At 44.2% G+C, this 27483-nt stretch overlaps 1 protein-coding gene across 1 annotated transcript in view; it reads right to left on the bottom strand.

The window, feature by feature from the left end:
* The window catches only part of LOC144827992 (uncharacterized), a 557648-nt gene that overhangs the window by 80885 nt on the left and 449280 nt on the right, over positions 1-27483 (bottom strand). Inside the window, exon 17 of the mRNA XM_078686140.1 lies at positions 21553-21695. Within this exon, the coding sequence (XP_078542266.1) occupies positions 21553-21695 (143 nt within the window). The remainder of the gene's footprint in view (positions 1-21552; positions 21696-27483) is intronic.

Genomic DNA, 27483 nt, shown 5'->3' with positions numbered 1-27483 from the left:
CAGCTTGCTCTCCCCGCTTCTGGAATGCGGCGCCTCCCTCTGCCTCTTCTTTCCAGTCTTCACAGCAGTCCTCTAAGGCTTTTTCGGACCGTCGGCGTAAGTTCCAGCCCAAGAAGGCGGCTTCCGTGCCTGGTCCCAGGGGTCCCTAGGATGCCTTTAAGCGGAAGTCCTGACAACGAAGGCCGCCTTGAGACCTGTGGGCGGCAGGCTGTTGTTTTTCCTGGAGGCTTGGAATCTGGATGTGACGGATCGCTGGGCATTGAGTGTTATCATTTATCGACTTTGTCGTGATTCCTCCCGGCTGGGGCACCATCCGTACTCCTGTCCCCAAGTCCCAGGCGAAACGAATGGCACTTCTGGATGGTGTTCGGGATCTTCTGGAGAAGAGGGTGATCGTCCCTGTCCCCCTGGCTCAGCGGGGTCAGGGTTGTTATTTCATTTTGTTTCTGGTCCAGAAGGTGTCTGGGGGATTCCGGCCAGTTCTGGACCTCAAGAGGGTGAATGGTTGGGTTCGGACCGTTCGCTTCAAGATGGTGACCTTGCAGTCCATCATTCCTTTGGTGGGGGTCCGGGAGTTCATGACCTCTATCGATCTGTAGGATGCATATCTTCATGTTCCGGTGGCTCGGGGGCATCAGAGGTTTTTGCGTTTTGCGATCGGCGACTCTCACTTTCAGTTTGCGGTTTTGCTATTAGGGCTGAAGTCCTCTCCGCGGGTCTTCACCAAGCTTCTGGCTCCTTTGGTCGCTTTGGTCCATGCCCGGGGGATATTTCTCCATCCTTACCTAGACGATTGGTTGGTCCATGCTCCCTCATTTCGGTTGTCTCTCAGTCACACGGAGGTGGTCCTGGCCGTTTTGAGGGGACACGACTTTCTTATCAATGTGGGGAAATCCTTCCTTGTTCCGTCCCAAGATCGTCTCTTCATTGGGGCTCGATTTCGGACGGATTTGGGGGTGGTCACGCTGCCCGAGGCTCGGGTGGTCAAGATTCAGTCACACATCCTGTCTCTTCTGTCCGGTCCAGTTCAGGTGGCGGGTCATTGGTGCCAGGTGCAGGGGGACATGGCGGCCACTGTTTTTCTGGTTCTTGGGCCCGGTTTCATTTGCACACTCTGATGGCTCATGTTCTGGCGCATTGGTCTCCCCATTGCCTTCCCCTCTCTTCTCCGATTCCGGTGTCCCCTCTGATCAGGTCAGCTCTGGGTTGGTGGTTGGTTCGGGATCATCTGCTGAAGGGGGTCTCTCTCTCTCCTCCGGACCCCGTGGTGGTCACCACGGATGCCAGCCTCTCGGGGTGGGGGGCCTGGCTGGGGGTTCATCAGACCAGGGGCTTCTGGTCCCCCTCTCAGGGAAGGAGGTCTTCGAATTGGAGGGAGTTGGAGGCAGTCCGTCTGGCTCTGTTGGCCTTCTCCCGTTTTCTGCAGGGTTCAGTTGTTCTAGTTCGGACGGACAACGTCACTGCCATGGCTTACGTGAACAGACAGGGGGGACCCGGTCCTCGTCTTTGGCTCTGGTGGCATCTCAGTTGTTCGGTTGGGCGGAGTCTCATCTTGTGGCTCTCTCGGCTGTTCACATTCGGGGGGTGTCCAATTCCCTAGCGGATGCTCTCAGCAAGGCCATCCCATCCTCTGTGGATTTCTGCCTCCATCAGGAGTTGTTTGTGGATCTGACGGAGCATTGGGGTGTTACGGTGGTGAACCTCTTTGCTTGTCGGGGCAATGCCAAGGTGGCTTGGTTTGTGTCCCGTAGTCGGGAGAGTTTGGCCTGGGCGGTGGATGCTCTCTCTTGCCCCTGGCCTCGCGGGCTTCTATATGCTTTTCCTCCCTTCCCTCTTCTTCTCCGCTTCCTTCTTTGGGTCCGTTCCTTGGGGGCTCCGGTGATTCTGGTGGCTCCGGCTTGGCCTTGTGCCTCCTGGTTTCCTCTCCTGGTGGAGATGAGGTCGGAGGTGGAATGCTTGCTGCCTCTGTCTCCGTCCCCTTTGGTGTTCCCGGTGTTGCAGAGGGATGTTCTGGTCCGGATGCGCTTAGTAGCTTGGAGGTTGAACGCTTAGGTTTGCTGAGTAAGGGTGTGCCGGCTGGCTTGACCTCTACTCTGCAGGCGGCTAGGCGCCCGTCTACCAACAAGTCTTACCTGCGGCACTGGCGTTCTTTCAGTCGGTGGTGTCGTGGCCGGGGTTTGGACACTTCTTCCTCTTCCTTGTTTGAGGTGATGCTGTTTCTCCAGGAGGGTTCTGCTTTGGGCTTGAAGGTTTCTTCCCTTTGTTTGCAGTGGGCTGCGATTAGGGCATTTCGGAGCTCTTGGGGCAATCTCTCCGATCCTGATAGGTTGGTTAGTCGCCTTTTTAAGGGTTTAGGTAATGTTCTTCCTGCCCCTCTGTGGCATTTTCCCACCTGGGATCTGTCTCTGGTCCTGGACGCTCTAATGTCCTCTCACTTTGAGCCCTTGCCTTCTGTGGATCTCCGCCATTTGTCCTTCAAGACCTTCTTTTTGGTGGCCATTTCCTCTGCTGGCTGCCTGGGTGAGCTGGGCGCTCTCTCTTCCAAGCATCCTTTTTGTAGGATTTTTGTGGACAGGATTGTTTTGAGGCCTCGCCTTTCCTTTTGTCCCAAGGTGCATTCTCAGTTCCACTGGGATCAGGAGTTGATTCTTCCTTCCTTTTTTGATTCTCCTGTGTCGGAGTCTGAGGTGCGGCTGCACTCTTTGGATGTTCGGCGGGCTACCCTGGTATATTTGGAACGGGTTGCTCCTTTCCGTTTGTCTGATTCACTTTTCGTTAATTTTGGGTTTGCGTCCTTCTACTCCTTCCTTGAGTCATTGGGTTCAGTCTCTGATTTCTTTGGTGTACGAGGCGGCGGGGCGCCTTTCTCCTTTGGGGGTTCAGGGTCGTTCCACTCGGTCCATGGCGGCATCCTGTGCGGAAGTTCAAGGGGCTTCCATTTCGGAGATTTGTCGGGCTGCCACCTGGGCTTCGCCGTTGACTCTCATTACCGGATTGGCCAGGAGGTTGACCGTGCTGATATTTTAGGGTACAGGGTTCTTTCCGCTATGATTCCTGAATAGTGGTTTTTTCCCTGCTGTCTGTGTTTTTTAATAAACCTGTTTTTTGCATACCTTATTTGGTTGTCCTGTTTGGCTTTGTACTTCTCGACTACGTAAGGAATGGAAGCGAGGGAGGGACGATGAGGTAATGTCTCAATTACTTACCGGTAATTGCATTACTCTGAGTCCTACTCCCTTGCTTCCATTACTTACATCCCTTCCTCCCTCCCTGGTAGTCCGGGCCAACCAATTGGTATGGTTTCGGTCTCTGTGGTATTACAGGAGGCTTGAGGCGGGTGGGGGCTACTTATAGCCCCCGTGTGATGAAATCACGTGGCATGGGTGTCTGGTGAGGCAGGGTTGCCTCGACTACGTAAGTAATGGAAGCGAGGGAGTAGGACTCAGAGTAATGCAATTACCGGTAAGTAATTGAGACACTATGGACTCTGCCTGGAGTACCCATGTTAATTACTATAGGTGCAACCAAGGCAGAAACTCTGCACCTAATTGCTAGTAGGCAACTTAATAGGGGTTCACTATCTGTTCTACCAGGGCTGTTGAAAAGCACTGGACATGCTCTTCAGTCACACCAACATGCACTTGGAAAAAGGATACACCGCCACCAACCATCACCTGCCATCCTTTCCATTGCTCTGCTTGTGGCTCCAGAAGACCCAAACAACCTCAGATGGAACCTGAGGGTTTTGCACGCACAAAAAGAGTCTCTGTTATGAAAAGAACCAGGATGAGCAGAGTCCATCTTCCCCTCTTTTTGGTGTGGTCCTAGTCCATTTCATGACTTCAGAATTAACGTAGCTCTGTTAACTGTCTCTTGCCTCCAAGAAACACTGCTGACAGTGCCTGACTACACACAGGACTCAAGAGAATCCGGCATTTCGCAGCCTGCTCAGTCACAACTTCTACAGAATGTGTTAGATGTGTTTGAAATGGAAAAATAAGAGGCAAAATTCTATTCACAGCAAATCATAATCCAATCACGCGAAACAATGTGACCAAAACACTATTCAATCAAGACAACTTTATTTATTATTCACCGTCCAAAGACAACAATATATGAGTATGACATATATTCAATAAAACAGGTTATTGTGCAAATATGGAAAAGTGTGATGATGCAATAGAATCCTAACTTAAAATATCTTAAAGAACATTTAAAAAAAATATATATATATATACTGAAACACTATCTTTCATTTGTAGGAGATAGATTCAAGAATAGATTGGCACTGGCTTTGGACACATTACAATGACAAAAGGGCGGATTTAGATATGTGCACTACACTATCCAAGATAAATGATTGTGAAAACAATATTTTTCAAACCCTTTATTCCATTATTACAAAGTGGACATACATGTTGATCATTGGGGATGCCGCTCCGAACTCCTACTACTGCCATTGGAAATCTGTCTTCTCTTAATTAAACCATAGTTCTTCTAATACGATGTTCGGAGGCCGTCAATACGTATGGTTGCATCTTCCCCAAAATGGCCGTTGATAAAAGGGTTACAACTTTTCAAAGTAGTGAAATGTAATTAGTCCATCTTAAAACTAATAATGGAAACTAGTTTTTTTGCACAAATTTCAAGGGGCTTTAGTTGCACGTTTTTAAATAATCAAGTGGAATTTCCAAAGTGACTAGTGCTGTAATCCAATTATCTTTGAAAACACTAAAAATGATAATTTCCCCAAACATATTGGGGCATATTATCAAGGGATTTATCTCTGCTTTTTTGGCTTTAAAAGCCAAGAAAGCGTAGATAAAATTATCTCCCTATCAGCAACAGGGTGCTAACACGCAAATTCGCATGTTAGCACCCTTTTTCTCTAAGCTTCCCCTTGCATCTCTAATGAGATGCAAAGAGGGTGTTCCAGAGAAAAATAATAGGAGAAATGTTGTTAAGCGACATTTCTCCTATTATCAAGGATATCGCTAACCCTGTTCGTGATAAAAAAAAGCAGCGCTAACCGCGGTTAGCGCTGCTTTTTTTACACCTAGTATTTTCCTGACTTAGCCATGATATCCTATGGAAGGTGGATATCATGGCTAAGTTTGTGAGCCCCTATCATCAAGCTAACGCCAAACTTCGAGAGATTATCGTTGGTTTTCCAGCGATAATCTCTCATTTGGCAGTTAGCGCGAGGATGTTTATCACTTCTGAGATAAGCGTTGCTAATAGCACGCTATCTCAGTGATAAAAATCCACTCTACCCGGCGATAATTATCCTAGTGCTAAGTGCGCTTAGCGATAATTATCGCTGGGGCTTGATAAGATGCCCCTTAGGTCTTCAGAATCCACCCTTCTTAAACCCTCACTGAACTGCAGCAGCACAAAACAAGACATAAACACTGAAGCCCAAGTTTTAACTGCAACGCTTGAACTGGTATCTGATGCAGCGTAATAAATGAGCGATGTATATTTCCCTCCTTTTTCTGTACTAAATTCCAATATTTCTGAGGAATGTATTCTGTCCCATAGATCAGAGTTGGTGATATTTTGGCCATATAAAGTCTTATAAGATGTTTGAAATGCCTTTCATCAAATAATTTAGAAAAATGTATGGATGTCACCACTATGTACGAGGGTTTTGGAATAATAATGCGCAATATGAAATTTAATATCTAGGGGGCATGTTAGCAAGGGCGATATCGCCGCTTTAGCTGGACTTTTTCCCGCTAAAGCGGCAATATTTTTATCGTCCTATTAGCAAGCTGTCGCTAACAGCAATTAGCAACAGCTTATAGGCGATAGCTACAAGTTTGGGGCCCGCTTTGCATGTCAGAGATATTTATCGCTAATGACATGCAAAATGGGCGTACCCAACCTGTTAGCGACTGAAAGCAGTCGCTAACACAGCTATCGCCTATTAGCAAGGCAGGCGAAGCAATTAAAAAAATAGCGCTAAGTGCGATTATCGCTAGAACCTAACGCCTGCTCAGACCATGACTTAACCTGTATATCCAATGGGAGGTGGATATTCAGGTTAAGTCCCCATTGGCATTAATGCCTGAATATCGCTGGATTTCCAGCGATATTCACGCATTGAGCCACTATCGTCCGATATTTATTCGCTTTAGAGATAAACGTTGCTAATAGCACATTATCTCTGCGATAATATCCGGCGATAAAAAAAAATGCGCTAAGCACATTTAGCGATAATTATCGCTATTTGTTGCTAATATGCCTCTAGATTCTGTGAGAAGATTCTGCCAAAAACTTTACTTATATGCACTTAGGGCCAGATGTAGGTAATCCGATTTACCTACTCTTAAATACCGACTCATACCGAATCGGTATTTATGAGTAGGTAAATTGGAATTAGCCAGATGTAGGTAATTTTTCTTTTGCAATTACCGATTCTGTAAGATTCGGTATTTACCGATTCGGTAAATACCGAATCTGTATTTCCCATTGATTCCTATGGGCCTTGAAGCTCATAGGAATCAATGGGAAATACCGAATCGGTATTTACCAAATCGGTAGATACCGAATCCTGGCAGGGGGAACGGGGTGTCACTTTGAAGGTTCCATGTTTAAATATCGATAACAAAAATATAGTTTACAAAAATATAGATGTAAAAATATCGATTACAAAAATATCGACTCCCTATGCTTAAACAGGTAAGTACAATATTATCGACTCAAAAATATAGATGTAAAAAAAATAGATGTAAAAAATATCGACTTTAAAAAATATTATAACTTAAATTAAATAATTAAATATTAATATTATTAACAAAATAAATTACATTACATTTATATTTTAACTATTTATAACAAATAAACTTAATTTAATCAATATAAACTTAATACATGTGAACATATACATATATTTTCTTAAATACATTTTAATATTATCTTTATTTAATTGATAAACTTTAATAATTATATAAAAATAAAATAAAAACATATATGAAACATTTGGAATATAATACATTTTTCTATATTTAATCAACACATAAAAGTATTTAAAAATAATAATACATACATTTAATAACAAAATTAAAACATTAGTAGTTAAAACATTTGATAGCGAAGGGGTAAAAATTACTATTCCCACTCCAAAGGGTGCAACAGTAGGGAAAGCGCTGGATAGCGTAGGGGTAAAAATGACTATTCCCACTCCAGAGGGTGCAACAGTAGGGAAAGCGTTGGATAGCGTAGGGGTAAAAATCACTATTCCGACTCCAGTGAGTGCAAGAGTGGGGAAAGCGTTGGGTAGCGTAGTGGTAAAAATTACTATTCCCACTCCAAAGGGTGCAACAGTAGGGATAGCGCTGGATAGCGTAGGGGTAAAAATTACTATTACCACTCCAGAGGTTGCAACAGTAGGGAAAGCGTTGGATAGCGTTGGGGTAAAAATTACTATTCCCACTCCAAAGGGTGCAACAGTAGGGAAAGCGCTGTATAGCATTGGGGTAAAAATTACTATTCCCACACCAGAGGGTGCAACAGTAGGGAAAGCGTTAGATAGCGTAGAGGTAAAAAATACTATTCCCACTCCAGAGTGTGCAACAGTAGGGAAAGCGTTGGATAGCGTAGGGGTAAAAATTACTATTCCAACTCCAGTGAGTGCAACAGTAGGGAAAGCGTTGGATAGCATAGGGGTAAAAATTACTATTCCCACTCCAAAGGGTGCAACAGTAGGAAAAGCGCTGGATAGCGTAGGGGTAAAAATTACTATTGACACTCCAGAGGGTGCAACAGTAGGGAAAGCGTTGGATAGCGTAGGGGTAAAAATTACTATTCCCACTCCATAGGGTGCAACAGTAGGGAAAGCATTGGATAGCGTAGGGGTAAAAATTACTATGCCCACTCCAAAGGGTGCAACAGTAGGGAAAGCGTTGGATAGCGTAGGGGTAAAAATTACTATTCCCACTCCAGAGTGTGCAACAGTAGGGAAAGCGTTGGATAGCGTAGGGGTAAAAATTACTATTCCAACTCCAGTGAGTGCAACAGTAGGGAAAGCGTTGGATAGCGTTGGGGTAAAAATTACTATTCCCACTCCAAAGGGTGCAACAGTAGGGAAAGCGCTGGATAGCGTAGGGGTAAAAATTACTATTCCCACTCCAGAGGGTGCAACCGTAGGGAAAGCGTTGGACAGCATAGGAGTAAACATTATTATTCCCACTCCAGAGGGTGCAACAGTAGGGAAAGCGTTGGATAGCGCAGGGGTAAAAATTACTATTCCCACTCCAGTGAGTGCAACAGTAGGGAAAGCGTTGGATAGCGTAGGGGTAAAAATTACTATTCCCACTCCAGAGAGTGCAACAGTAGGGAAAGCGTTGGATAGCATAGGGGTGAAAATGACTATTCCCACTCCACAGGGTACAACAGTAGGGAAAGCGCTGGAACCCAAAACAATAAAAAAAAAATAAACAATCAAATTTTTTATTAAATTAAATTTCCAATATAAACATAATTAATATATACATTTAAATATATTATTATTAACAAAGATAATAACAAAATATTCAATTACACATTATTTAACACTATAATATCCACCACACACACCTAAAATTAATTACACATTTACATTTAATATTTACTAATTAATTAATGAAAATTAAAGTATTTTTCTAAATAATTAATTAATTAATTAATTGACAGCTTTCACACCATATACACTTATAAACACCACAACACAAACCTAAAATTAATTACACATTTACAATTAATAATTACTAATTAATTAATGGTAATTAATTAATAAAATATTTAATAATTAATCAATAATTTAATTACTTCACACCATTTACACATATAAACTCCACTACACACACCTAAAATTAATTAAACAATTAACATAATTAATTAACATAATTAATTAACATAATTAATTAATAAGTGACTAATTGAAATTAATTAACACATAATTATTAAACAAATATTAATAAATTAACACATTAATTATTCAATTAATCTTATATATTTAAATTACTTCCCACCCTATTCCCCTATAAACCCACAACCCGCTACGGAACTATTACGACAAAATTCAACATAATATACATTAATAACTAATTAAATTCTACAACATATAATAAAATGACAAACAATTCTCATTAAAAACACTAAAATACATAATATTATTAAAAAATCGATATTTTTGTAAACTATATTTTTGTAAACGATATTTATTACAACTATATTATTGTTATCGATATTACTTACCTGTCAGTCGATATTCTGGCATAGGTGTACATGCACAGATGTGCATGTACACTGGAATTCGGTATTTTACCACCCAATAGGATTGGTTTGTAAATACCGACTCCTAAAGGGCCTGTGGCACTCTTTGAGGTGCCAGCTACATCTGGATTTACCGAATCGGTACATATACCGATTCGGTAAATTTACCGATTCGGTAAATTTACTGATTCGGTAAAATTCGGGCCCCCTACATCTCAAAAACCAATTACAGGTCGGTAACGGCCGAAATCGTCCGTTACCGACCGGTAATTGGCGACCTACATCTGGCCCTTAGACATTTAGATAGAATTTCCAAGAATATTTGCAAAGTGCGTACACGTTTCTTTGTAAACCAATGGGGGTCAAATATAATACAATTTAAATATTGGCATACAAAAGTGAATGCCAGCTAAAATTTCCTAACTTAGGTGAGAAGTTATTAATAGAGGAGAGGTGGTTAAGTAGAAAGAAAAATGTAAGGGAGCCAAAATACAACCCTGTTTAGGCCATTTATAGTTGGAATTGGCTCAGAAAGTCCCGTCTCCCCAAACGCACTAAATATTTCAAACTAAACACAGGGTTTGTTAAGCTAGTTAGGGATTTGTAAAGGTTAACTTCAAGCCCTGTATATTTTTGTCGCATTATTGAAAATTCTACATGTATTTTGCAGAAAGAAGGATTCCACCACTTGCATGCCCCTTGGAAATAGACACGGCAGGTTTGGAAATCACATAATATTTATCTACTATGACCCTTTCCTTTTCAATCCATGTTTCTTTAAGGCGAATTATGTCCAGTTTGGAAGTAACTGCTATTTTTCAAGTTTAGTGAAAAGGACAGTCACGTTCTAGGACCATATATACAGATAAGAAAAATTGCTGTTGAGAACTAGGTAAACGATTCCTGAAATGTATTGCCTTTGCCACCCATGTTTAACAATTTGTCTCCTTCCCCTGTGAATCAAGTGGGGGCGGGGGTTACCTTCAATGTAAAACCGGTACATTTATTCCAACTACAGATGATAGTGAGAGGTATCATTCATTCCTTTCACAAAGATAATGGTCTACTGAAATGTAGGGTACCAGAGACAACCTAATATAATATTAGTCTACAATAAATAAGCTCCAAGAAAGGTGTGCTTTCAAACAATCCCAGAATGAGAGGCTTAACCAGTGTTTAATAAAAACAGGACACATTAAGTGCAAAGAAAAGTAGGATTAAAGGAAATACATTGAGATTAAATTATAAAGTTCAAGAGGGGTTCAAACTGAATCACCATTGGAGCAGCAAGCTGCACCACCGCCGCCTTCTACTTACCCCCAAACTCGGAGCGACAGATCATCTGACAATCTCGAGGTCCTTATTTCTAGCGGTGGAGGGTGTTACTTCTCCAACAGCTTTTTTGTAATAAAAAAGTATGAGTGCCCTACCACCCGGCTTCTGAGGCGGGAGGATCAATTTAAGGCTTACGCAGGGCTGTTGGTTAGTCAAATTAGCTGGCTCGATCTGTCGGCACAGAACGCTCTACCCTTAATCTCATTTACAGGCGCGACAACAACTAGGACCAGTATAGCCCTGAACCTGACTTTGGTGCTCTCCGACTTGAGCAGACACTCATTTAAGTTCAGTAGTAGGTGATATACATTCTAATAAGAATGGCAGACAAGGGTTGCAGGTTCAAAGCTTTACATAAAAAATTATAGGCAGGTTACTGAATTGAATTTACCAGCCACACATATAAGTCATAAGTACTACCAATTTGGTACAGTTCTAGGTGAAATCCGGCAAAGATTCACCTTATAAGAGTGGGGGAAAGTGATCTCTTCCCCATTAAAATGTATATCCTTTTATAGGACTTTCGACCAAGACAGTCAGACATTCTACAGGGGTATGCGTTTCTCAGGACATGCACCGATAGGGAACAAGCACTAAGAAACATTTTTACTAGAGAATGCATTTGAGGATTCTCTCCTGGTAGTACCACATTGAAAGTGTGGACATTCTCGCAGTTAGTTCGGCAGTCCAATGGAAGCATTGACTGCCCATAGCCTGGTACAGTTTAAGTGTCCTTGGTACATGGGCGACAGGTCTCTGGGAACAGCATCAGTGTATCAGTGTAAGTCTTACAATTTTTTATTTGGAATGAAGGAAACAACAATAACCTGTGATCTTGGTGACCTCAGTATAAAATGGAGGACATTGTAAACACAATTCAAGTTAGCATAAGCCTAAATTGCAATGCATTTACAGTGAAAGGATATCAGCTCCCACGACTCCTATTGGAACACCAATGAATTGGGCTCACTCCTGCAGCAAGGGTATTATGAAGTTGACCCCCGTCGATGTAAACTACAACGGTTACAGGCCAAAGACCGGACCTAGCAGCAAAAACAAATTCCAGTGAACTCCATCATTGATCCGAAAGTCCACAGTGATCCACATGGGGAACCGTGCAAGGTCAGGGTAAGGGAGCCTGATTGCGGCAGCGGCTTCTGCCGCTCGACGCACAGGCTGATGAGCAGAGTGAGCAACAATGCACATACAGCATTGCAGCTTGGGAGGAGAGGCATGGTGCCAATGTAAGTTAGAGTGCTCAGAAGTGCGATAACAAAAGATTGCTTGACCCAAATCTCACTGGGGATGGAAACGCAAATTTCTGAATGCACAAAGGTTTGCTGTTGGTTATCTGGTTCTATTTATTCAGTACTTGAATAGGATTGGAGGAATTTCTTAGCAACTGGGACTTGGTACAAGCTCATCAGTCAGGGACAAGAAAGGCACAGATTTATGTCATTAGATATTTGCTCAGAATAGTGGCTAAGAAACTGCACATAGCCATCAAATTACCCAAGCTGGTTTGGAAGACCTTTTATGGAAAATACTGTTGTTGTTGAAAAAATATGAAACGGGCTGTAGATTATTGGAATGTTGCACAAAAAAAGAGTAATAGGGACAGACTGAAGCTGCTCCTAGTCGAATTTCTATTGCAGTTCAGTGTAACACTAGGTCAAGTCTAGCCCTCTAGTTTCATTCAGAGATGTCTTCATGTTGTTAATTTTGGGACGGGAACGTCCAGGCTTTCCGAATGAACAAGGAGTAGGCAACGTCAAGATATTTAACATGGGATTGTTTGGTATGAAGAAATTACGAATTAAGAGCTGAAAACGGAGAGAGCCATGATGCTGACAAGGGTGAGCGGAGATGTTTAGTGATGGAGTTCCCATAGTTATGTTAAGTATTAGAATGCTGTTTACATCATTTTAGTTGGTTATGAGGGGAGTAATGTGTATGTGGTCCTCTCCAAGAGGGTTTTGGAGAAGCGGGCAGCCTCCCCTTTCCCTGAGGGCTTTAGGGCATGATAGACCCCACACAAGCAAGTGCAATATGCCTACTTGCCCACTTCAAATTGACTGGCGAAGGGCCACATGGGGCATGTGTCAATTAATAAATGCCAGCCCATTTTGAGATCATTACTCAAAATATGCGAGTCCTCTAACCCATATTTTATCCGCAAGTTGAACGTTTTACAGTACTGGGGCAACATGAATTTAGAAAAGATTCATGATGGACCTGGGTGGGAAATAATGGTTATAAAGGCCATCTGGGGGCCTTCCTTTAGTTATTGCACTTAGGGGGAGGCATGTCTCCCAGAAAACACCACTTTAGTGTGGCTTGGTAGGAATGGGGCCTTTGTAGTTACAGGATTGGAGAGAAGTTGGCCACAACTTCTACCGTGCACAGGTTGTTGTGTGCCATAGTGCAGAAACTGGTGTCTAAACCTAGACCTTTTGCTACTTTAAGGAGTTGTGAAAACTCCTGGACGCAACAGGAGGCATCGAGAAGTCAGTAAAGCTTTCAGAAGAGGAATATGTATGATGTGGAATGATGCTGTAGATATGCTTATATGTTTGAAAATTGTTGAAGGCCATACTTTATTAAGATAAAGGACAGAAGTTTTTATGCTATAAGTCAGGTCTGTGCATTCAATAAATGAGTATTTTCACACGCAAATGGCAGTCTTGGTGTGCATCATCCACTTCAAAGCGGGCACTGTAGAGTAGGCATAGTGCCCTTCCCAAGGCACCCATGCCATCGAACCCATTTCTGTGTCTGTGCACAGCTACATTCAGCGTGAGTGGGAAAGAACTTGAAAGGCTACGTTATAGAGTTAGTGTCTCTTCGGTAATCTGTCTGCACCTTCCAGTAGCACCTGATATGTAGGTCAACCCGCAGCACAGTGTATAGAAAAGATGCATGCCACTATCTGCAATTTTATTGCTGCCACAGGATAATTACCAGCAGAGTAAAAAGAGAAATACAAGGGGGGGCCAATAGGCCCCCACGCAAGCATGGCGGGGCCCGGTCCCTCCCACAACCCGTCCCCTTCGGGGCCGCGTTCCCCGCCCCCTCGCCCCGGAGGTACTGGTGTGCTTCCGGGGCGGGGGGGCGGGGTCGCGGCGGCGAAGGGGTTAAGAGCCTGGGGAGCGCGGGAAGCGGCCTCTTTGTGCCCGCGCTCCCAGGCTCGCTCCTCGCCCCGCCGTGGGGCCGTGTAATTTTCGTTGTTTATTTTGCAGGTTATCCCGCTAAAGGCACAGAGCAAGATCGAGCCCGACCGGAGAAGCCACCGTTGAAGTGTGGACCCACGTTCGAATTTCGACGCCCTCGTAATGCGGTGATGGGCTTGTCGGCGGAGAAGGCAATCGCCTCGGAGGATCAGCTGCGTCGGTCAGCTGCGGTGCGAGCGGCTGCCACCCACTTCGTCCTTGATTGATAGGCGTACATCGATGAGAAGCTGAGAAGAGGGCAGCCAGGACAGGACGGTCAGGGCGAGCATTCACCACGCGATGGGGGCGCTCCGGGGAGCAGCGAGACGTCGGGACGGAAACAGCGTTGCTGGTGCACATAAAGTTAAGTTGGGAGCAGAACACCATAGAATTGTCACAAGGGCTGTCCTACGAAAGTTATTGGATAAAGCGACCAGAGTGTGAATTAGACTTACTCTGTTGTTGAATGGGGGACAGCCCTGAATGTATGTGTGTTTCATAGGGTACAGTTCCCAGCACTGTCTCATGGAGGCACTGCGCTGTCGGCGCCATTATAATTCTTGCATGCCCCAGGGGCAAATAAGCATACCATTGATTCGCGCGCACAACGGTCTCGCATGTTTTTATGATCATGTAAGTTGGTGACAGGCTATCACACACACAACAGCCCTTCTACAAATGAGGCCTGCAGAGCCGCAGTTATGTTCTCGCATGCCGTACCCTCGTTCTGTATTTAGACATAAAGCGTTTTGATTCTGTGTGGTATACAGCGTTTTCATAAGGTCATAACACAGGCTGTGTTTTTCTAGTCGGTATAAAGCAAGCACAAATGTGCAATGGTAAAAGCTTGTGATGTTACTGCACAGACTATCGAGCCTAACAGTTTTCTGTGTCAAGGTACCAATGTGATATGCAATGTGCTACAGTACACATCGCATCACTTTATGAAGATGCTCACCTTTCTATTAGTCACATGTCCCAACGATAGATGGAGTTTTCTCCATGCGCGTGACAGAAAACAGTCCAGGTGCTGTGTAATAGTTAGTACCCCGCGCACTGCAGATGTTTTTAAGAACACCCAATCGATGTAGGAATGACATGAGAACGATAGATGGAGTTGTCTGCATGCACGTGTTTTTAAGATCTCTTTTCCGAAGGCCCAAGGGAGGGGGTCGGAGGATGACACGATTCTAAGGGGATACCGAACATTACACAACCCTGGTTTGAGCTATGGCTGGCAGTGCGTGCAGAGGCAGAGTACAAATGTGCCGGCCCGTGGGGAACTTGATTTTCTTTTGCACAGGCCTGGAAAATGAATTGGGATCGGATTGGGCTGCTTATGCTGCCATCTAGTGGTCATGATACGAATGTAGCGCCAACCAATATGTGCTGCGCTCGTAATTTAAGATGGCCTGCACGGCACTCTTCAAGATCCCCCCCCCCCCCCCCCTGCTGGTTCAGGTTCAATGCACTCCGCATAATACAGGTTAACCAAAGCATGAGTCGATTGACGACCCCCGTTGTTGGTTCGTACGATCTGCACAATAATGTGCTCCGCCAGTTTGGTTGTGTCGAAAGAAATAGATGAAGCAGCCAAGGCTACAACTCTCTTCCCCATGTGAAGTACAACTGTCAACTTTATTTTCCTGTTGTCCCACTCTCAAAAACGTTTTCGGTTACTGATAAAAATGTATTTTTCAAAATATGCGATATTGCAATGAAAGCAGCCGGTAGATATATTGTCTGGAATCGTGGCAGCACTCTCTGTACCAGCAGTGCAGCTGCGTTTTTGTCCTTTAGTGATTCGCATTGAACTAAGTAAAGTGTTTATGTTCCCCCTTTTCTGCAATATAAACCATATTAATTTTGATGGACAGTCGCCAGGTTCACATCGACCCTTAGGGCGTCCTTCAGATCCCTGTAAATGGCATTTTCTTAAAACACAGATGGGTAATCAGTTTCGCTTTCACATAATATGACGTGTATTTGTAATGCACACTTTTCCCCCAAGGGCAGGGATCTTCGAACTGGAAATAAATAGAAAGTGGAAATAAATACGTGTCAGTAAACCGCTCTGTAATGGGCCATCACTGTAACATCTATTTTCATTTCTATCCTAGCTGGGAATATGTGTGGGAAATGTTCGTCAATACCCCACTTTCTAATAATCACACTGTTAAGATTGAAAGATACGCCTTTTCGAACATTTTCCCTAGTTTCACCAAACAAGGTGGCAGCTGCAAGGAGTGCTTCCATGTATGCCAGGACAACAGGCATAAATCTAAACTTCATGTCTTGAAGCGATAGTTGGCAAATTTTTGTAATTACTTGTGTGACATTTCCATGGGTTCCGTGTACTTATGTGTAGTATCCCTACTGACTGGTGTGTGACACTGAGTGGTGATTTCTTTTAAGAGGAGGGAGGACGCCAGTAGTGAGTGCCATGCCAGTGATATCAAATTCACAAGTATAAAAACTGCCTTACTTATGTGTAGTATCCCTACTGACTGGTGTGTGACACTGACTGGTGATTTCTTTCAAGAGGAGGGAGGACGCCAGTAGTGAGTGCCATGCCAGTGATATCAAATTCACAAGTATAAAAACTGCCTTACAATAGTGCAATTTTTCTGGGGTACTTATGCGAGGGCAGTGTACCACCCTAATGACCAAGATACAAGAGTTTTCAGGCCAGGTCTATAGTTTCTGGATCTTGTATTTTATACCAGATATATACTTTGGCTACACCAAAGACAAGTGGGAACATCTGTGCCACTTTCTCAGGGGGATGACATCAGAGACAGGTAGCACAGGGAAACTTTGAAACACAGGGCAGGAAACCTTTATATCCAGGCAAAGAATGTTTGTGTGAGAAGTATGCTGTGTGGAAATATGGCATGTATGAGAGCCCTGGCCAGGCTTCATCCTTGCATTCAAGGTCTTTAGGCCTCTTGTTTATCACTCCATCTTTTCAGTCGTGCTCTAGCACTAGGACAAGTCCTTGTTCCCTACCTGATTTGAAAACAGTTTCTATCTCTGGTGGTTTTACTGACCTGAAGGGCAGTTCCGAGTGTAATTACAGGTAAGGGGGATGCCCAATTTCTTGGCTGTGATCTTCATGGCAACCACACCAGGTCTTTCCTTTGAGCCCCAAGCTGATTGTTCGCTCTATAGCGATAGCATTTAATTTTACTCCACCACGTCGAGAGCACCTCCAGCAATCTAGGAAGAGAGGAGTGGAGTGCTATGAATCCCTTCCATGAAGGTTGACTATTTGAAGTACGGTCTGGCTTTAGAAATGTTAACTATAATCCCGCGCTTCACAAAGCATGCCTCGTTTTATGTTTTATGGGCCTACACCCAGACATTTAACACAACAGACCGGCACCTAAAACATTGCTTACATTTGGTTTATAGTGGTACTCCTTTCTCTTTGAGATGCTCTGTAGGTGCTGCAAGGAATGCATAAAACATTGATCTACCCGGATCAGGTAGCGGGATCGATGCCCGCATTCTCCAGCTCTATTTACTCCTTTTCCTAGAGCTAATCTGAGATGGTTCAGAAGGCCTTAAACATTGATCTAGTCAGAGCAGGGAGCCATTGAGGTGCTTGTGAGTATAGTGGGAGAAGGTTGCCTGGCATATGCAGTCCGCTATTCTAGGGGGCACATGGCACCAGTCCAAACGACCCTTATTGATGGTAGGTTAAAGACAACCTTATTAGAAAGATACCCTAGTGGTAGCTGTGGGGAGCAGCCTTCAGGCTAAGTCTTGAAGGGATGTAGACCAGCTTGTTTTACCAGTCTATAATCTCATAAATGAGTAAATGAAAAGAGAACACAACAGGGGTATAACAAACACGCAAAAACTCACTAGAGTAGAGTGGATCTAAAGAGGAGGGTCGTGATCATACCTAAATCCCATCGCTGGTACTGCTGGTGCTCTTATATGGGCAGGTGGGCCAGACAGATTTGCAGATGAACAAGGCTGAACTGGGGGAGGCAGAATGGGTTGATGAACGGTAACACATTAAACCCTGATCTGTTGAAACTAATGGTGCATCATGTTTTACAATAGGTGGCGCTGTACTATCAATCGATTGGACACTCAAGGGTGGCAGGGGGGGGCCACCTGCTACTTGCAACTTGTTAGGGAAATGATGCTCAGTCTGGGAGCATGAGTATAATACATATAGGTTATGGTTGCCCCTCAGTTATATTACGCGTTACCACTGTCAGCCACGATCCAAGCCAACAGTCAGGCGCTAGGGGTTCGATACTTTGAACACGTATATCTCATCAAGTTGTGATTGGGTGGGTGCCAATACAAACGGACTGTCCCTTTTTAACTGTTATCCTAATCATCGTTAAGGAGTCATGAGGGCGTTATGGTATGCACTGGGGACTCCATGCTTTGTGGCAATACACTACACACTGGGTAGTATTTGTTAATGAAGGCCATTTTTTCAGGGTACTCTTCATAACACTAATACAGTCACGCTACAGGGGACACAAACTGAGGCTATGCTCAACACGTAGTCGGAAGTGTTTAGGAGTAGGCATCTGACGCTAATCGTATCTCAAACGTGGCAAGGGATGGCAATGTAAGACTAGCACATGTACTGCAGTTATCGCCAGAAACACTAATGGTTTGTGTTTATCTTTTCCATTTATGTATGGCCGGGTCCATGGTGGATATCTGGAGTGCTCCGCATCACAAAGCTGCTACAGGTGGACAGCCCAAGGGATGCTGACGTCAGGTAGAGGATGGCAAACAACAACGCAAGTGTGATGGTCGAGCGATTAAAAAACGCAGGAGGTGCCAACACAGAGTTGATTGTTTCGGTGTGTAAGCCCTTAAATGGGGCTGGCGGCAGTAACGTAGCAGGATGTGGCTTCACAAAAAATGGCAGTATTTGCCGTCACAGAAAAATGTATACCTTCAGTAACGGCGCCTGTGCACGCAGGGCCACCAGTGTCAGATATGCATAGATCACCAATTGGTAAGTGACAACGGTAGAGAAGGGACAGTACACAAGGGTAAGCAGTCCTAGCCTCGGCAACCCCAGGAAGGATAGGCCTATGCAACGCCTCGTTTCCCCGGTTCAGGAAGTGGGGACTTCCATGGTAAAAGTAGTATCATGCACTTAACACTTTCCAGGCGTAATGGCTGGGTGTGGATGGTTAGCAGACTGTACAGTATACCAGTGGGAAGGGTAGAATGTTAGTACCAGGATACCCCCGGTCATAGCATCTGCAGGGAGCCTCGAGAGGCGTGCCCCCCACACCCTCATTCATGTTAGGACATGGGGTAACGGTGATAGGACCAGGCTGCACGTAAAGGGGGGGGGGGGGACTAGGCGAGTGCAAGGAGTCACTCAGTGAAGAATCACTCGATAAAGAGGATCAACACTTGGTTTGGGAAACTATTTCATATCCCACAGGGGGTCATCGCAGGACCAAATAGACTAACAGTCGGCGGATAATGAGGAGTTGACGTTTATTAGAGGCTCTACTCACAGGGTGGGGGGTCCAGTGGACAGAGTCAGGGATGTCATGGGGGTAGGGAACAAAATAGCAGGGGTAGAGGGGTTTGGATTAGGAAGTTATGACCTTTCAGTTTAGGCGGTTGGGGGGGGGGCAGATAGTCGGTAAACTACCTGGCCTGTGGCGGTAAGGTCATTAATCGGTGAGCAGCATTTTAAGGTCCTTACGGGGGGGGCGGACCCATTCACGAAAGGGGCCGCCCGCGGGAGGGGCCATTGGTCTCTCTCAGAACTTCAGGGGCAGGATATGATATCCCGTTGTAAAGGGTGCGGGGGAGGGAGTCTACGCTTTCCTCAGGCTGGTAGCCACCCCTCACAACACTATGACGTCACTAAGGTGCGCGAGTGTCTGGGCCCTCCTGTTATGGTTAAATGGAGTTCCGGGAGCGCACGTGGGTGAAACGTGCCCTGGGTTGCGCATGCGCATCTTCAACGTGAGAGCGCAGCTGTAAAAGGATCTGACACCGGTTGGCGACCTTGCCGTAGGCCTTTATTAAAGTTATTAAACGTTATTAAAAAGTATTGGAAATATTAGAATGCAGTTTAATTTTCAGGATGATTAGATTACGTTAGGAGACACGCTGTATTAGCTATTTGTTAAGGTTAGCCCATCATACCATGTCGAAACGGATGTCAATCTAATATTCTGAAAAGTGTGCATTTTAATAATTGTCAGAAATGTTTATTTGATTAAAATTTTTGATTTGTTTTTATATTTTAATAAATACGGCCAGGGGGGGGGCCCCGTACCCCCCCTTGACTTCCAAAGACCCCCATGTGTTGACTGGTTGAATTGGGTAATTCAGTCGGTGTTCAAGGGGGGAGGTGGCCGGCAGTCCAAGACCATGATACAAGGGGGGGCCAATAGGCCCCCACGCAAGCATGGCGGGGCCCGGTCCCTCCCACAACCCGTCCCCTTCGGGGCCGCGTTCCCCGCCCCCTCGCCCCGGAGGTACTGGTGTGCTTCCGGGGCGGGGGGGCGGGGTCGCGGCGGCGAAGGGGTTAAGAGCCTGGGGAGCGCGGGAAGCGGCCTCTTTGTGCCCGCGCTCCCAGGCTCGCTCCTCGCCCCGCCGTGGGGCCGTGTAATTTTCCCTACCCTCCATCCCTTGTTAGCAGACCTTGGGGCCTGGCAAATGGTGAGAATCAGGTTGGTCAATGTGCCAGACTATAGGCTTAGGGGGTTTGATCCAGTAGGCCTTGAAGTTCCCGTCTACTGGAAGGTAGAACAGAAGTAAATATTTTGTGCAGTGCCATGATATTTAACTAATTCTCTCCTTAGGCCTTTTTCCCCGCTTACAGGAGTATCTGTATATGTATATGTTTTGTGCTTTGCTGTGTATTAACAATTTTCTCCTTAGGCCTTTTTTCCTTTTAGAATAGCAATGTCGTATTTATTATGTGTGTCTGGCGGTAAGGTCATTAATCGGTGAGCAGCATTTTAAGGTCCTTACGGGGGGGGCGGACCCATTCACGAAAGGGGCCGCCCGCGGGAGGGGCCATTGGTCTCTCTCAGAACTTCAGGGGCAGGATATGATATCCCGTTGTAAAGGGTGCGGGGGAGGGAGTCTACGCTTTCCTCAGGCTGGTAGCCACCCCTCACAACACTATGACGTCACTAAGGTGCGCGAGTGTCTGGGCCCTCCTGTTATGGTTAAATGGAGTTCCGGGAGCGCACGTGGGTGAAACGTGCCCTGGGTTGCGCATGCGCATCTTCAACGTGAGAGCGCAGCTGTAAAAGGATCTGACACCGGTTGGCGACCTTGCCGTAGGCCTTTATTAAAGTTATTAAACGTTATTAAAAAGTATTGGAAATATTAGAATGCAGTTTAATTTTCAGGATGATTAGATTACGTTAGGAGACACGCTGTATTAGCTATTTGTTAAGGTTAGCCCATCATACCATGTCGAAACGGATGTCAATCTAATATTCTGAAAAGTGTGCATTTTAATAATTGTCAGAAATGTTTATTTGATTAAAATTTTTGATTTGTTTTTATATTTTAATAAATACGGCCGGGGGGGGGCCCCGTACCCCCCCTTGACTTCCAAAGACCCCCATGTGTTGACTGGTTGAATTGGGTAATTCAGTCGGTGTTCAAGGGGGGAGGTGGCCGGCAGTCCAAGACCATGATCAAAATGCCTGTGCTAAATGAGATGACCACTGTGTACCTCTTTAGTTTTCACTGATTTAAGTTTTCATTATTTTACCTCTGGGGTGTCTTCCCCTTCCTTGATGTCTTGGGTTCGCCGGATTCTCTGCTCCCTTGAGCGCTTCCTCTCTCTCGGATGCCTGATAATTCATTCTTCGCTTCTTTTCCCCTTACCAAGTGCATAAGTTCATCCAGCTCTTCCTATAAATAGAAACAGTTTACTGTTGAGGCTGAGAAGGCAGTTGCCTGGAAACAGTAAAATAAAGCAAGACAACTCTACCCAGGTAAGAAGTCTATAAACAAATAGTATATCACATTTCCATAGCCCAGATGTCTGAAAGGCTACTTGCAGATGCAAAGAACAAAGCTACATTTCCGTACACAGCAGAAAGAGATCATGACATCCATAATAGCCGCCTCAGTGAGGAAAAAGTACTTGCAAAGGTACCAACTATGGGACAAATGTACTGAGAACATTTGCAAAACGTGGCCTCAAATTGCACACCGCCTTTTTGAGAACAAACTCTGATTTTGTGAAGCCACCTAATAGGTCATGACGCACTTTCACCATTTGCCGGGGGTCGCAGAAGAACCTGCCTAATAAAAGTGAGTTAAGCCGATCGATATTGCCAACACACAAGGGGGCATATTACCAACCTACAGCGATATTTATCGCTAAGTAGGGTTAGCGGTAATATTTATATCGCCGCCGTTCACCTGTTTTTATCGCTGAGATAACTTGCTATTAGCAAGGTTTATCTCAAAAGCGATAAAAATCAGGCGAAATAACTGAATATCGCTGTCAATACAGCGATATTCATGCATTACCGTGACAATGCTCTTAGCCATGTTATCCACCTCCCATCGGATAACATGGCTAAGAACTGGTCAGGGAAGGCGTTAGCTTTTGGAGATATTTGCGCTTAGCGCGAATATTTCCAAAACTACGCCTGTGTTGATCATAGGCGGTAGCGATGTTAGCGACTGTTTTCAGTCGCTAACATTTTGGCATGCCCACTTTGCATGTCATTAGCGATAAATATCGCAGACATGCAAAGCGGGCACCAAAATGCTCGCTATCTCCTACAAGCTGTCGCTAACTGGTGTTAGCGACAGCTTGGTAATTGGGCGAGAAAATTATCGCCACTGTAGCGGGAAAAAGTCCTGCTAAAGCGGCGATAAGGGCCCTTGGTAATATGCCCCAAGAATTGCGGCCAGCAAGGAACCGAAGACCAGCATCCCTGTGACTTAATTTAGAAAAATAAAAATAATAATTTGGGAAAACATCAGGGGGAGTAAGCAGGGGTCCTATGGACCACAGCCTTCGTTCCCCGAGGCTGCCAACATGATACACAGAGCAGAAGAGGTGACATGGAGACTCCATATCCTTTGCAAATCAGCTTCCACCTCTTTTGAGATGTCGGTAATTGTTCAAATATTTGCAACCAGAATTGAAGGCGAAAACCATTGTTACATTGCAGACCGAACTGTAATTTTCAAACTTGTAAAATGGCTTTTGGATATAGGAAATAGTAATTTTGCGGCATAAACCCAGTGATTTTGTCAATTGCAGGGGTTTCAATGGTAAAATTATATCTTACCTATGCCCTATAGTTCTTGAAAACGTGGTAAACTGATAAAAAACAGAGTGAAACAACTACAATACAAACCTGAAAGGGTGGTTTGTAGAGGCCCCAGACATGACACAACTACATACCGGAAATCTAAATTACTGAGCTTCCTTGTTATAGTCCTAGCCAACTATGGCTGAGCCCTGTTTGGCAACCTCACAGTCGTGCTGTCGCTTCTTCAAAAAGTGTGACACCCTGAAGTCTTCTTACAATGAAGTGTTAGTGAGATGGAGAGGGAATGTGGCTGCTAGTTAGTGTTTTGGCATAAAGGCACATTTACACCACAAGTAGAAAACTCATGGGGCCTTATTTATGAAGGCCTTGCGCCGCCGGTGCGTCACTTTTAACATGGGAAAAAGTGACGCACTTGCGGCGCAAGGCCTTCATAAATAAGGCCCATGGTTTGGGTATTCAAGCAATGACTGCATCCTATATTGACTCTCTACAAAGTACATCATTCTAAGGATGAGTGTAAAAAAGGACTTACTAATGCTCTTGGATACAGACTGCAGATTCATGTCACCTACAGGTCATTGACTGCTTTACCTCTCTCAATAATAGGTCTATCTTAATAAACACTTCACTAGCATAGATTCCCTTAAAAGGAACTTTGAACTTTTGGAAATTTGCCCTTTCTAAAGGGTCAACCTAGATTTGTTTTCCTTTTCTGCTGGCGCCCATTTTTTCAGGCTATAGAACTCTGTGCACCTTACCCCTGCTAATCAGTGGCAAAGTGCTTGTGCTCCTCCTTATAACAATGTAAGATTGATATACTCCTGATTGGCCCATTTCATTTACTCATAAGTCTCTAATATATGGCACAAAGTGCTCCAAGGCTTGTAAACTAAATGCTATTAGTGGCTGCAGTATTCATTGTGCAACCCAATGCAGTAGCACAGTAAAACATGTCTCGAGGATTAGCGTTGTAGCCTGGCTGTGCAATTTTAAAACTATAAATTAGAACTGTAACATTAACCCATTTTGACAAGCCTAAACCTTCCTTTTAAATATTAATTCATCACTCCTAACTAGGCCTCTTCGCCCATAACGCAGGGTGCATGGTATTTGAAAGTAGGACAAGTAAAAGTTTAATGTTAAACATGCCCTTACACTAAAATGGTACTCAAAGCAATTTTCTCCATAGCGGGGTCAGCTGTTCCGTAGGATAGCATTGGGATACAATATTAATAAATGTTATCTCCAGCTACGGCAAAGTTACACATTTAATTTTGGGACTTTCTGAAATGCTCATCCCAAGCCGAATGCACTGGTAATGTCTGATGTGTAAAAGAACATTTTGAAAAATTACTTTTCTAAAGTTATCTTTGCTCTTTCTGAAGTCCCTGGAAGCTAAATCTGCATTCTGCTCTGCCCCTTCTGCCAGCCAGTAACTGGCATTTAAATGGGTCTGAACTCGCTGCCAGGAGCAAACAAAAGGGGAAACTTGAATGGGCAGAGATGACCCATTTGAAACTGACAGAATATGCAGGGTGGGACTGGGGGGATCATTTGCGACATTAAGTTGTCAAATCCTGCTTGAATGTCACATCCTGCTTGACAGGTGTGCTGGGGTTTTTCAAATTTTAACACACAACAGTGGTCCTATGCATGATAGAATACACACAAATTAATGAATATAGACACAATAGAACTATATTGAGTGGCGTGATATGTCCAGCCGGACAGAGATCACAATTTTTACTATAAAGAGAATATACCAGAAAAATTCTCACATTCACAGAGAGTGAGACACAAGCCTGTGCCCTCGCGCTAACGAATTGGCAAGATAAGACAGATAGAAAAGAAGAAAAAAGAATGTTTAGGCAAAAGGTGACTGATTTCTGAAAAATGATAAATTACAGAAATTCAATTACATCATTATATGCATATCACATTCAGTATATTTCACATATATGATGTTACATCAAGTCGACGGCGTTTCGATCCCTTAAACACAATATGTAGGATCATCATCAGGACAAAAAGTAAATGCCTAAGAATTAAATTGGCCTAAGGAAAGAAGGAGAAATTGAAATAGATCAGCCGAGAGAAGTATAATAAAACGTATTAAGTGACTTCAGATATATAACGTGAGTGAAGGTTCTAAGGAGAACGTCTAAAATAAGCATGCGTGAAATCACGGTCACTAAGAGGTACGGCGAGTGTCTGTGGGGGAGCAGGGATAGAATTGTGCATTGATTAACCGGTGAGTTGAATAAAATCATTTCCATACACATGCAGCATATCCTTATGGCGGAACGTAAGAGTTAAGGACCATTAAGGAGGGTTGAAAGTATCATGCATAGCTCGTCAGTGTATGGGATACCTGTTTTCAGTGGCTCTGAGCGTCATTTGGAATACAGGGCTTTTTTCAGGACGCCAGTGTTTAGTATCCACAGCTGGGGAACAAGGAATGTATTAGTTATGGCCCTATCGTGAAGCTAAGTGGGAAGGGGTACAGTTCATGGGACTTACCCGGGTCGGTACCAAGGGGGATTACAATTCAAGACGGATGCGTGGCAGCTCCAATAAAAAGCTGATGGCAGTTCAATAGTTTGTTTGATAGATTCCAGAACCTAAGGGATGTATTAGGAAGGGCGGGTAAGTGATACATGCACAACATAGTGATGTGAAGAAGGGGTTTTTCAAATGACATTTGGGGCACACTACAAACAGGCTGCCATTGTCACAGGCACATGTTAACTGACAGGACCCTTCTTTTGTCCCCAATCTCAGTAGGCCTCTTTTTGACATTACAGTGTCAAATACTGTTTGACGTGTCTGCTGGGTTTGCAAAGAACATTTGTGGTTCCCTTCAAAGGCTGAAACAAATCATGTGTATCCTCTCTCTGATGACTAAAAACTCAGGGGCATAATATCAAGGGGGTTTATCTCCACTTTTTTGGCTTTAAAAGCCAAGAAAGCGGAGATAAAATGATCTCCCTATTACCTAGCTGTCGCTAACACCAGTTAGCGACAGCTAGTAGGAGATAGCGACCATCTTGGGCCCCACTTTGCATGTCAGTGATATTTATCACTAATGACATGCAAAGTGGGCGTACCAAGATGTTAGCGACTGGAAACAGTCGCTAACATCGCTATCTCCTTTTACCAACTTTTGGAGATATTCGCGCTAAGCACGAATATCTCCAAAAGCTAACACCTGCCTTGAGCAGTTCTTAGCCATGTTATCCAACGGGAGGTGGATAACATGGCTAAGAGCATTAGCTCGGTAATGCATGAATATCGCGGACTTTTCAGCGATATTCATGCATTGCGGCCGTTTTTTATCGCATTGCGATAAACCTTGGTAATACCAAGATTTATCTGCGATAAAAATCGCCGCAGCTCAGCAATAAAATTTTGTATCTAACCAAGCAATAGCGATAATTATCGCTATTGCTCGGTAATATGCCCCTCAATCCCCAGGGCCAATCCAACCACTAGCCTGTGCAAGGCATAAATGCCGTATCTCAAGGCACCCACTTCAGAACACTCCATGACCTGTGGACAATCAGAAGAAGACCTGAGAAGAGTCAAGATGACTGGACCTGCTCTCCCTATTGTGTCCAGAACAAAGAAGTGGACTCCAAGGTTTAAAAGGCTGACCTCCTGTTCAAGCTACATTGATACAACAAGCTACAAGAGGCCTTTAACAGCATCTACCTAGATGACCAGTTGCAACCGGATCTGGACTGGACTTTCATGTTGGCCTCTGCCTGCCATCTTGTGAGACTTTAAGTGCTTCCCCTGAGGTCCTCTGGGGGCTTTACAACCTTACTCCTTTGGTGGAGGGGGACTTAAAGGACTAAAGCCAGAAGGTAATATCTTTCCCTCTTGGCTAACCTTGTTGGTGTATCCGACCAGCGTCAAATTGCTCCTTTGTCCCATTCTACTGAAACCATTGTCTATCATTAGCACATTGTGCTTCTTGGGGCTATTTCTACTTAAACTTAAACAATGAATATCTCTATATTCTTGTCATGTTGGTGTAATATTGTTTATGAAATTGTACTCTATTTTTTAATTAGTTTTGGGATTTTTATTGTTTGCATTTCTACTTATTACTGTTTTAGTACTGCATGAATACTTTACATATTGCCTCTAAGTTAAGTCTGTCTCCTCTGTGCCATAGCTACCAGAGGGTTGAGCTCAGACTTATTTAGTGACTTTAGTGGTTCATCCTGACAAGAATTCTGATTATTGCTTGAGGTGGGCACTTACCCCACCTCCCCTGATAACCCAATTTCTTATTTGTGCAATCTTGCAACAAAGTGTCAATCAACATTTCACCATTTACATAAACTGTAGTAATTGTTATAATGGCATTTACCATCTTGTTTTCCAGGAAAATTTAG

The sequence above is a fragment of the Lissotriton helveticus genome, chromosome 4_1 (assembly GCF_964261635.1).
Source record: "Lissotriton helveticus chromosome 4_1, aLisHel1.1, whole genome shotgun sequence".
Taxonomy (NCBI): domain Eukaryota; kingdom Metazoa; phylum Chordata; class Amphibia; order Caudata; family Salamandridae; genus Lissotriton; species Lissotriton helveticus.
Note: the sequence above shows the minus strand (reverse complement) of the source record. Positions and strands in the feature narration are given on the sequence as shown.